The sequence below is a fragment of the Vitis vinifera genome, chromosome 13 (assembly GCF_030704535.1).
Source record: "Vitis vinifera cultivar Pinot Noir 40024 chromosome 13, ASM3070453v1".
In the NCBI taxonomy this organism is placed as follows: domain Eukaryota; kingdom Viridiplantae; phylum Streptophyta; class Magnoliopsida; order Vitales; family Vitaceae; genus Vitis; species Vitis vinifera.
The window spans coordinates 5,415,428-5,430,061 of NC_081817.1; the positions used below are offsets into that span (position 1 = coordinate 5,415,428).

The 14,634-nt window shown below is 32.2% G+C and overlaps 1 protein-coding gene across 1 annotated transcript; it reads left to right on the top strand.

Moving 5' to 3' along the window:
• Window positions 1-1,151: 1,151 nt before the first annotated feature.
• Window positions 1,152-4,924, top strand: MLO7 (protein). The gene is given in 15 exon segments (NM_001281079.1): window positions 1,152-1,275; window positions 1,602-1,659; window positions 1,748-1,890; window positions 1,989-2,105; window positions 2,195-2,255; window positions 2,719-2,807; window positions 2,947-3,021; window positions 3,132-3,226; window positions 3,320-3,369; window positions 3,471-3,511; window positions 3,635-3,808; window positions 3,926-3,961; window positions 4,046-4,113; window positions 4,212-4,272; window positions 4,371-4,924. Coding segments are annotated over 15 exon segments (1,620 nt in total). The 5' UTR covers window position 1,152; the 3' UTR covers window positions 4,800-4,924.
• The last annotated feature ends 9,710 nt before the right edge of the window (window positions 4,925-14,634 follow it).

Genomic DNA, 14,634 nt, shown 5'->3' on the forward strand with positions numbered 1-14,634 from the left:
TAAGTATCATGCTTGAGATAAAAAAAAAAAAACCAAAAAATATACGAAACAACAAAATCGAATTTGGTACAAAATCATAAATTTTAAATATATATATGAGATGATTTGATTGATAATGTTTTTCAGACCAATTTAGTATAGTAATGACACCCATTAATGTTCCAATATTCTAGATCAATATATACAAAGTTATGCCTAAAACAAAATTTTCAAGTCAATATTCTAAGTATTCATCCTCCTAATGATTCCAATATTCTAGATCAATATATACAAAGTTAGGCCTAAAACAAAATTTTCAAGTCAATATTGTAAGTATTCATCCTCCTAATGATTTGGACTAACTAAAAGTATTATTTTCTTGGGTGGGTGAAAAATCAAACAAAACCCTCATTGCTAGGATGTTTCAATCAAACGAAAGTTGTAATGCAGATGATTCTAGAAACTCCACATTTCAATTTTGTTTAGACCATGCAGTTGTATAAATGGCTGGAAATTTAACATACGTATAATATGATTGGTATATGAGGAATATCTTCAAAACCAGTAACGGTCATTCTAATTGGATATGAAGAATCATGAGGCCAGTGCCGGTCATTGGTATGAGACTAAGTCTAGCTGCTATGCTGTATATTCAACGAGGAACTTCAAAGGGGTCGAAAATAGCATATAGTTCATATGAAAAATGCCCACCTGTCATTGACCACATGCAGCAATATTAGACTAGTCTGCTATTCCTTCAACACTTTCACGGGGCTTACTATTCCTTCAAAATTGGAGGTATTGATTTCATGATTACGTCACAAAAATGATCTCTTACCACTGTAGTCTATGCGTGGCTCCCCCATAACAACTAGTGATGTTGAAGAGGTCAAGTAGTTTGACATTCCTCTCCTATATATTTATTCAAACTTCCCTCTGCGGAGCAATAAAGAAAGCCTTTCTTTCTATTTCCCTCTCTTCTTTTGTGGGCATTTTGTAGAAGTGGGGGCGGTGGTGAGAGGTTTCTGCAGACACTTTGTGAGGAATTTGCAGTGAGTTTTGTTCACTAAATCATCACTCAGCATCCCTCAACTGGGCGCTAGTGTTGTAGTTCTGATTTTTTTGGCAGTATTTTGGGAGTTGGGGGCACCAGCAGAAGAGGGAGTTTGATCCATGGCTGATGAACTTGAAGAGCGTAGTTTGGAGGAAACGCCTACTTGGGCTGTTGCAGTGGTCTGCTTTGTGTTGCTTGCTGTTTCGATCTTCATCGAACATATTTTTCATCTTATTGGATCGGTAAGGCTGCTTAGTTATTTTCCTGACGGGGTTGATCAGTAGAGTGCCTTGCTGCTCATTATTCATCAACACTTTTCTTGGTGATGATATCCATGGAAGGATTTTTTTTTTTTTCCTGGAAATTTGCATTGAATTCAACTTTGGATCAACTATTATTAAATCTGCATTCCCCCCCCCCCCACCCCCCCCCCCCCCCCCCCCCCCAAAAAAAAAAGTACTTATTTTCTAAAATTAGTAGAGTAAAGTGTAGGTGTTTAATAGAGTAAAAGAAAATTTTCATATTCATGAGTTGATTTGATTATGATCAGTTCTGACTTCATTTGCAGTGGTTAAAAGGCAGACACAGGCGAGCCCTTTATGAATCTCTGGAAAAGATCAAAGCAGGTGATTCTTTTAACTTCTCATTGAGAGTAGTTCTTCCATAATATATCCAAAGGTCTAACCCTTTTCTATCTTGGCTTGTGTTGTGAAGAGCTTATGCTGTTGGGAGTCATATCCTTGCTGCTTACAATATTACAAGATTACATTTCAAAGATATGCATTTCTGAGAGTGTTGGGTCCACTTGGCACCCTTGTAAAAAGGAAACCAAAGATTTTAAGAACACATGCTCTGAGGTAATTAAGTTCATATAATTTCTATATTATATTAAGCCTTCTGACTTCCAGAAATATTATTGACTGAAAAAGGTGTTTCCCACCCTCTTTTCCTGCAGGGAAAAGTCCCATTAGTGTCTTCCTATGGGATCCATCAACTCCATATATTCATCTTTGTGTTAGCTCTCTTTCATGTGATTTACTGTGTGGCCACCTTGGCTTTGGGAAGAACCAAGGTACATAATATGGTTATTGAATGCTTGTTTCATCTTCTGATCAGTTTGTAGGTGTTTATGGTTATTGAATGCTTGTTTTTGGATTGCAGATGAGAAGATGGAAGGCTTGGGAGGATCAAACTAAGACGATTGAATATCAATACTCTCATGGTAATTAAAGTCTCTATACTGGAATCCTTACCTCTCTCATCTATGGTTATCCAACTCATGAGGGTTCCATTTGGTCTGAAAGTCATCATCACATCTCCACATTCATCAATCAAGGGTTCTAAGTCAAAAAGTAAAATAAAAATAAGCAAATATATCATATTTTATGGACACTTAATTTTTTTTTTTATAAATTTGAAGACTAATTGCAATTCTAAGTTCAAACCTATGTATATTTTTCCATTAAAGCAATTGAAAAAGTCACATCCTAAATGCATGGTTGTAGAGAAAAAAACGTCATTGACTTTTGTGATGACTTGCACATTTTTAAGATGTTACAGATAAATATTATTATGTTTTCAAATTCAGAAAACAAAAAAAATAAAACAAAATCATACACTTTTGTTTACACTTTATATATGGCCCTACATATTTGACACTTGAGAGTATATATGTGTTGTTGCAGATCCAGAGAGGTTTAGGTTTGCAAGGGATACATCCTTTGGGCGCAGGCATTTGAATTTCTGGAGCCGCTCTCCTGTTCTCCTCTGGATTGTAAGATTTTTTTACCCTCATTTTCTCGGGAAAATTAATAAGTTTTAAGTATTTCATTGAATCCTAAGTATCAATTATTATTGAAAATATAACAAACTTCTGTACAACTTTTTTTTTTTTTTTTTGTCCATATCTTCAGGTCTGCTTCTTCAGACAATTCTTCAGATCGGTTAACAACGTTGACTATCTTACATTAAGACATGGATTTATCATGGTAAGTTGAACATATGAATATCTGTACCAATTTGATCACACTCAAGAAAAAAATCCCATATCCAAATTGATCATGGATGGAGCTCTAATGTAATAGTAATCGATTTTCAGGCACATTTGTCACCTGGAAGTGAAACAAAATTTGATTTCCGAAATTACATCAAAAGATCGCTTGAAGAGGACTTCAAAGTTGTAGTGAGCATCAGGTAAACATCTAGAATTTTGAGCCGCAGATTCATTTCTTTCATTGATCTCTTATCTTACCATCCTGGGGCATATGCCCTTTTGCTTTTATGCAGCCCAGTAATATGGTTCTGTGCAGTATTGTTCCTACTCACCAACACACATGGTAAGCTTAATCCTCATACCATTCTTTGGTAGCTAGCTAGTTACAGTTGGTAACGACTTTGAGGCCACGAGACTGAGAAATTTTCTTTTGTTTTTGGGCAGGGTGGTATTCTTACTTGTGGCTTCCATTCATCCCCTTAGTTGTAAGCACAATTTCATTACAATCCTTTGTTTCTCCAGGATTGGTTTTCAGTTTTAACATATGTTCTTTTGGGTTGAGAGCAATAAGGATGACAAGTTTGGTTGAATCAATGTGAATGTTGTAGATAATACTCTTGGTGGGAACAAAGCTTCAAGTGATCATAACCAAACTGGGATTGAGGATTGCAGAGAGAGGTGATGTGGTGAAGGGTACACCAGTAGTTGAGCCAGCCAACGACCTCTTCTGGTTCAATCGCCCTCACCTCATCCTCTTTCTGATCAACTTTGTTCTCTTCCTGGTATTTCTCAGTTACATCTACTCTATTTACCTTTGTTTGATACTAAGTGGCTCACATAATACTATGGCACATTCTAACTTTGCCTATACTACTTCTGTCTTGTTTCTCAAATCACAGAATGCATTTCAGCTGGCTTTCTTCGCATGGAGCACGGTAAGCGATTGACTCAAACCTCTCTCTTTTCTTCCCCTCCTCATCTTTGGAGTGTCTCATGGCCTTTTTTTCCCGATCTTTCAGTATGAGTTTGGGCTGCAATCTTGCTATCACCAAAAGACAGAAGACATTGCCATCAGAATCTCAATGGGGTGAGCTTCATCACAACAACACAACCTGCATATACTAAGGATTAATATAATTATTGGTTTTACCAATTGCTAATTATGTGTGTTGTTGATTTGTTCAGGGTCATCACACAGGTACTATGCAGTTATGTGACACTCCCACTCTATGCCTTGGTGACACAGGTAAGAATGAAAATTCTGGCTTAATCACATAATATTTCAATTTTCGACATAGTTTCTGCGGATTAAAGAAGTGATGAGATTTTATCTGATATATGCAGATGGGCTCCACCATGAGACCGACAATTTTTAACGAGAGAGTGGCCACGGCTCTAAGAAGCTGGCACCAGGCGGCCAGGAAGCACACAAAACATGGGCGCCACTCGAATGGTGTGTCCCCACAGTCGAGTAGGCCAGCGACTCCATCATATGGGATGTCCCCTGTTCATCTATTGCAAGGCTACCACAACCACACTCCTGATATGTCTCCAAGACGATCAAACTTGGACAACGAATGGTATGGGGAAGGAGCAGGGTCTCCAGGGAAGAAGGATGATGATGAGCATGAAAAGGAGAAATTTGAATCCAGAGAGCAGGGACAAGGGATTGGAGACTCGAGCTCAACCCAACTGCCCCTTGGACCCCGCCCAATCCGAACCCAACATGAGATCAACATTACTTTATCGGATTTCTCATTTGCAAAGCGCTGAAGGACATGATTGATCAGGACAAAACTAGGCATATTGATTTGGTTTTTTGTTTTTCCTTTCTGCGGCTTGTATTTTGCATGTATATTTGTTACACTTGTGATTTCAATATACTTTTCTTTAATTCAGCATTTGTCTCAAAGGATATCCATTAAAAACAAGGATTTATTTAAAAACCTAGAAACTTTGAGATGATAACAGTAGCTGTGGAAGGGGAAAAATTTAAAATTTTATAATTTACCATATCTTCAAATTTAAGTTAATTATGAACCAATAAAAACGATATCTTTTTAATTAATTTAAATTGTGACCAATGAAAGACATAAAATTTCTATTAATAAAATAAGGACATGTGTAGCATGCGCCCCACGGAAAGACCGGACAAAGTTGTCTTTCATTTAAATAAAGAAACATATACGTTTTGACGGTTAAAATATAATTATTATAATAAATAAAATGGTGAATTTGATAATTGAAAAGATAATCATCTAGTTTTATTAAAAAATATATAGAAGAATGTCCAATATAATCTTCTAAACCTCCTTACATATTAGTTTTAATTAAATAATAATATTTTAAAGGATCAAGACTACCAAATGTTAACTTTAATTAAGGGATAATATTTTTAAGGAATAATAGAAATATTTAAATTAATTAATGTGGTGTTTCCAATCCCCTCAACATGATTATGAGATGGAAGTCCTAGAGTAAGAAGGCCTCTTAATAAACTAGCCTAATTGATCACTCATACGAGAGCTTCCCAACATTCTAGCCATGCAAAATCTTTATTTCATCCGTGATATATGACCACCCTGGTAAAAGAGTCATAAATTGTGTTATAATGATCCATCTACAAAAAGTGTTTATAAAAATTCCTGTTACTTGTGAGGTATCGAATAAATGAAGTAACTACTTGAACTGGGTAACATACAAATTCCACTAACCTATGAAAAGAGGCTTTTGTGATATTATCCTCTTTTTTACATTACGTGAGGGAGAGGGAACGTGCTCCCCTACTTGGATTGGGAATAACATGAATGTCCCGTTCAAGCCAAAGAGCTGACTCCCTCCTAAGATTCCTAACAAATGATGAGTGGGACGAGATAAAGTATGAAGAAACCATGAAACACTTAGTTGCCACCAAGGTTAGTGAGCCAACTTGTTATGAAAGACATGTTAGGGATGAATGGTTAAAAAAAGCTCTAGTATAAAGATCCTTGATTATGCATAGATGAAACCATTTGTATACCACCGCTGATAAAGATTGAAATTAAGAGGCAACATTTACTAGACATGGGACTGCTCTTGTAGGAATGAATAGGCTGAAAGATAATTCTATGCCCTGGATTATTAAGGTGCATGTAAAACTATTCTAGGAATCTTTAGATCTATGCAACAAAAGCATAAACATATAAAAACTATAGACCTAAATGCTCAAAAAATAATATCTGTGGTTTGAATGTTCTTGGATCGATTCTAGTTTGTGAAGATGGTGATTCTAACCTTGAAAACCTAGGGATTTTTCGATGACTCTTTTTCCTAGATCCTAACATGTGAGGATTATGGAATCCTCTCTATGGGGATGAAAGTTAAGGTTCCTCTCTTTAGAAGAGTAAATGAAAAGATGCAAGAGTATCTAACCTTAAACTCCTAAGGGGGTTTATATAGACTCTTTTGTGGGCTTAGGTGATCACTTAATCTAGTCTATTAAGTTTTAATTAATTAATTAGCCCTATTAAACTTCAATTAATTAATTAACATCTTCAAAAAAATCATTCATAAGCTTTTGTGCAACCTTGCATACTAAAACGCTATTATGCACATATATGAACCGAAAACCTAACTATTCCTTAAATAATGTGTCACCTAGGAATATAAGTTAGAGCGGAAACACTGAGACCCATAGGAAACTATTGGCTCCCTTAGAATCCAATTGTAAAGTTGACTTAACTTCCAATTACAAAGAGTCAATTGCACTTCAATGTTCTATAATATTAAATCGAGATACAAAGCTCACGTCTGTGACTTTACTAACGACTATATTTAAACTTTCCATGAACTAGTATTTGTAATCTAACAAGATAGATGTTATCAACCTCTCAAGATTATTTTTATGATCCTTGAGTCTCAGGTCCTTCTATTATATAATCAATTGACATACTCTAACTTTAAAAAAGTATGCCAAATCCTAATTAAGGAATTACTACAACATAGTTTTTATGATCATATTCTTAGAATAACCCAAGGGGATACATTATCTCAAACCCACGAGATATCATAGTGTCTATTTTGAGAATACATGTTACCCATCTTTCTTAAGTAATAGTGGCCCAATACAAAGGAAATGTGTGACCATCTTAGGGTCTTATTCAGAGGTCAAAGTCATTGAAAACCTTAACATTAGCTCAATATCATCTTAGGTTAAGAGCCTTTATAGTATAGTAGCTTGGTGAGATTATGACTACTTGATAGCTAATGTTATGTCTCACTATAGGTCATGCCCAATGTGTAATCATATACACTAATACACTAACTATGAGAATCTTATCCTAATGACTAAGATAAGTCATCTTTTCAATTAGAAGGTAGTGCACTACAACATCAAATAGATTGTCTAAGTTTATGAACCAGTTGTGAACAACTCTTCTATTTTCAAGGAACCCATAACATGAATTTTCCGTACAACTCCAAAATGTACTTAAGTCATGTCCAATTTAAGTGATGCAAGGCCTAAATGCTCAATATAAACAATGCATGAAAATGATAGTAAATGGAAAATTGAAATCATAATATAAAATTAATTAAAATTATTTATTGTTACATTATATTATGCTTTTAAGGGCTCTATCCTAACAATCTCTCACTAGCCCTTAAAGCATCCTTGGAATACATCTAACACCTATATTATCCCTATGACCATCAAAGACTTTGCTCGATAAAGTCTTGATGAAAGGATCCATCAAATTCTTCACATAAAGTATCTTCTCTATAGCTATATCAACTTTTTGCACTATCTCACAAATAAGGTGGTACTTTCTCTCAATATACTTACCTTTCTAGTGGTTCTTTAGTTTTTAAAAATATGTCACTACCCCATTATTATCACAAAATAATGTCATAAATTGTACAATTAAGGGAACTATCCTAAGTCCCATGAGAACTTCTTAGGCCAAATGACTTTCTTTGTAGTTTTAAAAGCCATAACATAGTTGCCTTCCATAGTGGAGTTAGCAATGCAAAATTGCTTCACATTTTTCCAACTAATAGTTGCACCACCTAGAATGAACACAAAAACAGAAATAGATCTAATTGAAAGTCTAAATTTGTGTACTCAATGGGTACCAACTCATCGCTATGGAACACAAACATAAAATCTCTCATTCTCCTAAGATACTTAAGTACATGTTTGATTGTTGTCCAATGCTCTAGTTTTAGATTATAAAGCACATGTAATTAATTACTGTAAAACATAGGTCTAATATTTATTTGGATGCCCTAATATCAAGAACAAAAATATGGGGATGTATTGATGATATATCGTCAATCAAGGATTGAAATTTCAGATTTTATCGGTGATATTTCGGATATCAGATCGATTTGAAACGATTTTGAGTACCAATTATCGAACAAGAGAAATTTCGGGAAAATATTGAAAATATTACCAAAATATCGGCGATATATCGGTTTGGAATCGATAAATTGGTGATTAAATAGGTCGTGGAGCGACGTGGGGAACAATAGGGATAAATGGAAAAAATCGATGATTTTTCAAGTTTTTTTTTGAAAAATTTGAAAATTCATCTGACGATCAGATTTGAATTTTTGATGATCCAATGGCTCAGATTTCACCCATGTTTTAAAATCATCATTTGATTTTATATTATCTTTTTATTTTTTTAACACTTTTCATATTTATCTCATTAATCCTATTTTTTAAAATTATTATCACTTCACTCTTACATTTTTTTTTTATATTTATCCTTTCAATTTTATTTAATTTTAAATGTTTTTATTTTAAAATATTTAAAATATAATTTTACCCAAAAAATTGCTATAATATAAAAAATTAAGAAAGTTCTAATATTTTATAAATTAAAATTAATTTGATAAGATAAATTATTAATAATTTTAATTATTTAAATAAATTAATGTTAATGGAAAAAGTTGTTACCACATATTTTAAATAAAATTTTAGAAATTAAATATCAAACAAAATATTTTATATAAATTAATTTATTTTTTCATTTAAAATGTAATAAATATTGTTTTCAACAAGATGGACTCCCTTTATTTAATAATATGATGAAACCACATCGATCTTCATTTTGGTACTAAAAACTATTACAATGTCATATGTATTATGTTTATGTATAAATTGTTTTTATTCAATAAAATCAAATATTTCTTAACTCAATTATAATTTTATACACTTTCAAAATTCATATTTATTATTCTTAAAATCCAAGTATTGAATCAATTGATATATCTTTGCCTACCAATGTTTTTTTTCTTGACCATATCTACGTCAATTACACTTATAAAATAACTTTAAAATGTGTATTCTGACTTGTTTTATCATTTTTTTTGGAGTTTTTCGAAGTATTCCTATGAATTTTGAATAATTTTCGCTCCACTGATATTTGTGAAAAAATATCCACCTCCGATATTTCCGATATATCCGTAAAATCAAAATATCGATATATTTGTGATTACTGATATTTTCATCCTTACTGTCAATACATCGTGTATTAAAGAAGATGAAAATGATATATTGGTAAGATATATCGATTGACGAAAATATCAGAATTTATTGTGAAAAATCAATGACAAGTGAAAAATTGGCACTAGATGCCAAAAATGGCCAAAATTTTTATGATATTTTGACAAAAAATCGTTGATTAATTCATGGATATTTCTACTGCAATACGCTTGATCTGATGGCCCAGATCATGCATGTGTTGATCCAACGACCTAGATCACGCCCGTGTTGATCTAACAACCCAAATCGTGCTTGTGTTTTTTAAACCTAATGCAACAGTCAAATGGGTGATCCAAGGGCCAAGATTAAATCTGAGAGATGATCCAATAGTTGGGAAGTGATCCCAACGAATATTTGATGATCAAACAGTCAGATTTTGCCTAAATTTCGATCCAACAACCATAAATGATTTCTAATGTTAAAATCACTTTCCAATAATTATTTTGACCAAAATTTTTCTATAAATAGCTTATTCTCAACCCATTTCATCCACAATTCATTCCAAAGTGTATTGATATCTTTTTACTCATATATATATATATATATATTTTGTGATTATTCTCACAATCTTATAAATTTGGGAATTTAGTGCTCAAGTCTGTGGATTAACTTCAAACCAAGGTTGCTTAATTATTGTAAGGTATGTTTGTTTTAATTTAAATTATTTTTATGTTAAATTTAAATTATTTAATCAATAGAATTTAAGTTATTTATTTAATTTTAATAATAGTTTAATGTTATTTTTTAATACATTAGTACATCTTCAATAGATATATGTAAATTAACTTAGGATAGTTATACATAAGTTAGTTTTAAATTTATGATTTAATTTTATTTTGATATTCAAATGTAATAATAGCCCATCAATAATAAATTAACTTAGTACATTTTTAAATTAGTATAACATTGAATTAAAATTAGTACATTTTTACAATTAATTAATATATTTTCAATAAATTTAAGTAAATTAACTTAGCATAGTCATACATTTGAATCACATAATTATTACATTTGCAATAAGTTAGTTTTAAATTAATGATTTAATTTTATTTTGATATTCAAGTGTAATAAACTTTGTACATTTTTAAATTAGTATAGCATTGAATTTAAATTAGTACATTTTTACAATTAATTATTATATTTTCAATAGATTTATATAAATTAACTTAATATATATAGTGATACATTTGAATCACATAATTAGTACATTTGTAATAATTTAGTTTTAAATTAATGATTTAATTTTATTTTGATATTTGATTCATGCCCAGTCGGTGTCTCAGCTGGTTCATGTCCAGCTGGTGCTCCTTGATTGAGGTAGTAATCAACAAAATTTATAACCTATTACACCATAATCTAGGGTAGCAAAGACAAAGCTACTATAGCATAGTGACTCTAGGATCGTTCACTGGGAAGAATTTTCAACTCACAACTGATACCAATTCAAAGCTGAGTTGGTGCTTTTTCATTTCAAGGTTAGCTTTAAAAGAAAACATAAAAATGTTTGAGTGAAAAGGGTTTGGTCTTAAACTAACCAAAAAGAAAGTAATGGAAATTACTTATGAAGAAAAACATTCCTTGGAGGTTTAGGTTCACAGGGAAGGTTGCTTATGCAAAAACAGAGCTCCGACCATTTGGTTCATTTCCTCGTATTAGAGAATTAATATATAGTCAATTCTCTAATCGGTGTTGTACAAATGTAACCTTTAAATGGATTTCAGCTCTAATTCCCTCTCACTAATGCAACTTGTAATGGCTCGTGCCTCTCACCTAGCATTTGCCATTGAAGGTGATCTTTAACCTTGGACTTCCCTTCTCAAGCTCGCAAGAGATAACTAATGGATGTCTCCTTAGAGTCCAAAAGTTTACCAAGTGTTGGCAATTCTAGAAAATCCTACCTCCAAGTCACTTCCCAAAAGCTTGCAAGAGATAAACAAGTGCATCTCCATGGACGGAGATCACTTGCCTTACCAAGTGTTGGCTCCAGTGACTTGAAGGTGTTTTAAGTTAACTAAAAACATAGAAATCATTTAAGGATCACACTTTCTCTCCATTAATGACTGAAACCATAAAACTACTAATTCTTGCACTTGGAACCTTTCCCGACAGCCTTAACTCCAAGGAACTAAAAGTCTAGCCACTCATTCTCTGAGAAAACTTCCTCAGAGCTTGTTTGACTAGTAAGAAAACTAACGAGAAAACAAATATATGAAGGAAAAACAGAGCAAGTGCTCTGTGAAATATATTTCTTTTTTCCCTGATTACATAATAGATCCCTTTGTAAAGAACATTACAAACTATATATATGAGGTTATTCACCCTTTTTACTTACTTAAAGACTAAGGAATCCTATGATAGGTGGATTACAAGGAGAGTTTGGGGATTTAGACAACAAATATCTAAAGCAAAATATCCCAAAATATCTTAAAAATGTCGGTCGAAAATATCAAGAAGCTTTAGGAGAACACCGTTGCACTGTATACTGAGAGAAAAACTCTACGGAAGAGCGTTATCAGGGGATCCAGATATGTCTATCCGGAAAAGTTGAAGCGTCCTCCTCTCCTATCCGGCTATGAAATATCAGGATGTAAAATGTCAGCGCACGGAATTTCGGATATGAAATGTCGGCGGACGGAATTCCAGATGTGAAATATCCGGAGAAGGTGGAAAGTCGGCCGGATAGAATTCTTCCCCGGCTGGAATGAGCTATGCTGCGCAACGGGGACCGTCTGCGTGTGCAAGGTGTAGGGACCCCTCTCCCGGATGACACGGAGTGCGCAAGGCTATTCGGATCAACTCCATCCGGATGATAGCATATCCTATCCGGATATGTTGTCCGGATCATTGACTTCCGCCGCCATCCTGTTCGGACGCCCTGTCTGGACATCTTTTACTCCTTGCGTTCCGAATCTGCTTATGGCAAAGGACTTCAAAGCTTCGGTTCTTCATGTTTCTGAGCTTTCCATTGCTTTGCCATGGATTCCAAAGAACTCTCCTTAATCACGAATTGCTTTGGTGATCAAAAAGCTATCAAAACACCAAAACTTAACACAATTTGATTAGAATTGATTGCAAGGGTCCTTAATATGTTAATTGGGTTAAAAGGTGATAACTACTACTCAAAAGTGTTTAAAAAAGTTTATTACAAGCTATGAAATAACACTTTTTGAGTAGTAATCAATATTCAAGTGTAATAATAACCATTGTTTTAAAAACCGGACCTTCCGACTGGTCGAACCGTTGACCGATGAACTTTCCGATTTGGTCTATCTCAATGAACCGTTTCATGGTCAAACTGACATTGAACCATTCAAACCGATTGTTGAACTGTTGAACCGGACAAATCATTCGATTTTTTACAAACCGACCAAACCTTAATTGTTACAAATATTTGTTTACTATTAAGAGGCCTATTATCCATCAAACCCATTTCATGCCCAATACTTTTAAAACTGAAACTAATTATAAGCCTATTATTTGGTCCAAGCCATTAGGCTCAATCCAATAACAAAAAGGCTTATAAAACTTATATTTGGGTCATGCCTCTAGGCCAAATTTGCTAGCATGTTTGACTTACAAGGGATGTTGAAGGTATTTATAGAGCACATAGAATTCATGTGCTTCCGATGTGGGACTGGGACTAAGACTAATTAGAGGTAAAACATTGCTTCTTGGAGGGCTGGACGGATCTCTTAAAAATTAAAGTTCGAAGTCTTTGAACCATTGAGCATTGCACCATATTTATTAAATGATGTTGTTAAAAAATATATATAATAAGAATCTAATATTAATGTTTTTATTTAAATTTTTTATCATATAAAATCTTTAAAGAAATGTAAATATTTAAATTCTTGTTTATTTTTATAATAATAATTATAAAAAATAATATAAATTAATTAATAGAATAATTTTAAAACAATAAAATACAAAGACAAAAAGATAAAATTAAATATTATAAACTTTTTCGTCTTAAATATATCTTCATTCTTAAATATTACATATTTCTATTTAATAAAATTTAAAATATTAAACTTTATCATTTAATTTAATATACCAAATATAAAAATCAAACATTATTAAAAATTGTAATTTTATATATTTTTAATTTTTTTATAATTATTTTTAATTTATATAATATATAAATAAATAATATATTTATTACATCATTGGTTCAACCGCGGTTCGACTGTCTGTCCTATTAGTGAACTGTGAACCGGTAATTTTTTTGGTTCGATGACCAGTCCGGTTCTGAAAACATTGATAATAACCTACTGAAAATAAATTAACTTAATACATTTTTAAATTAGTAGAACATTGAATTTAAATTAGTATATTTTTACAATTAATTGTTGTATTTTCAATAGATTTAAGTAAATTAACTTAGCATAGTTATATATTTGAATCACATAATTAGTACATTTATAATAATTTAGTTTTAAATTTATGATTTAATTTTATTTTGATATTTAAGTGTAATAATAGCCTATTGAGAATAAATTAACTTAGTACTTTTTTAAATTAGTATATCATTGAATTTAAATTAGTACATTTTTATAATCAATTAGTATATTTTCAATAGATTTAAGTAAATTAACTTAACATAGTTCTAAGTTTGAATCACATAATTAGTAAATTTCCAATAAGTGGATGAAATTAATGATTTAATTTTAGTATTTTGTATTATTAATAGCATTAAACTTAAATTACTTCAATTTGATGTTATGCATAGTTCACTTTCAATTGCAATTGAATTTAATATTAGTTTTATATTCAAGTTAAATTATAGTCAATTGTATGCTCAATTTCTTTTATTTTTAAATCACATAATTAGTTCATTAAATTAATGGTATAATGTTTCAAGTTGAAGAGAATGACTAGCGAAAGTGGAAATGTAGGTGAGGTAGCATAGTAGGATGAGATCTAGCTTGGAAGCATTGTACACCGGTGGAAGGAAATATAAATGAGACAATTTGTAACTACTGTGAACTGTTGATGAAGAGTGGAGGCATTACTCAATTCAAGTTCCATTTATCATATACAAGCCCATATTCGAACACCAAAAAGTGTCTTAGAGTGCCC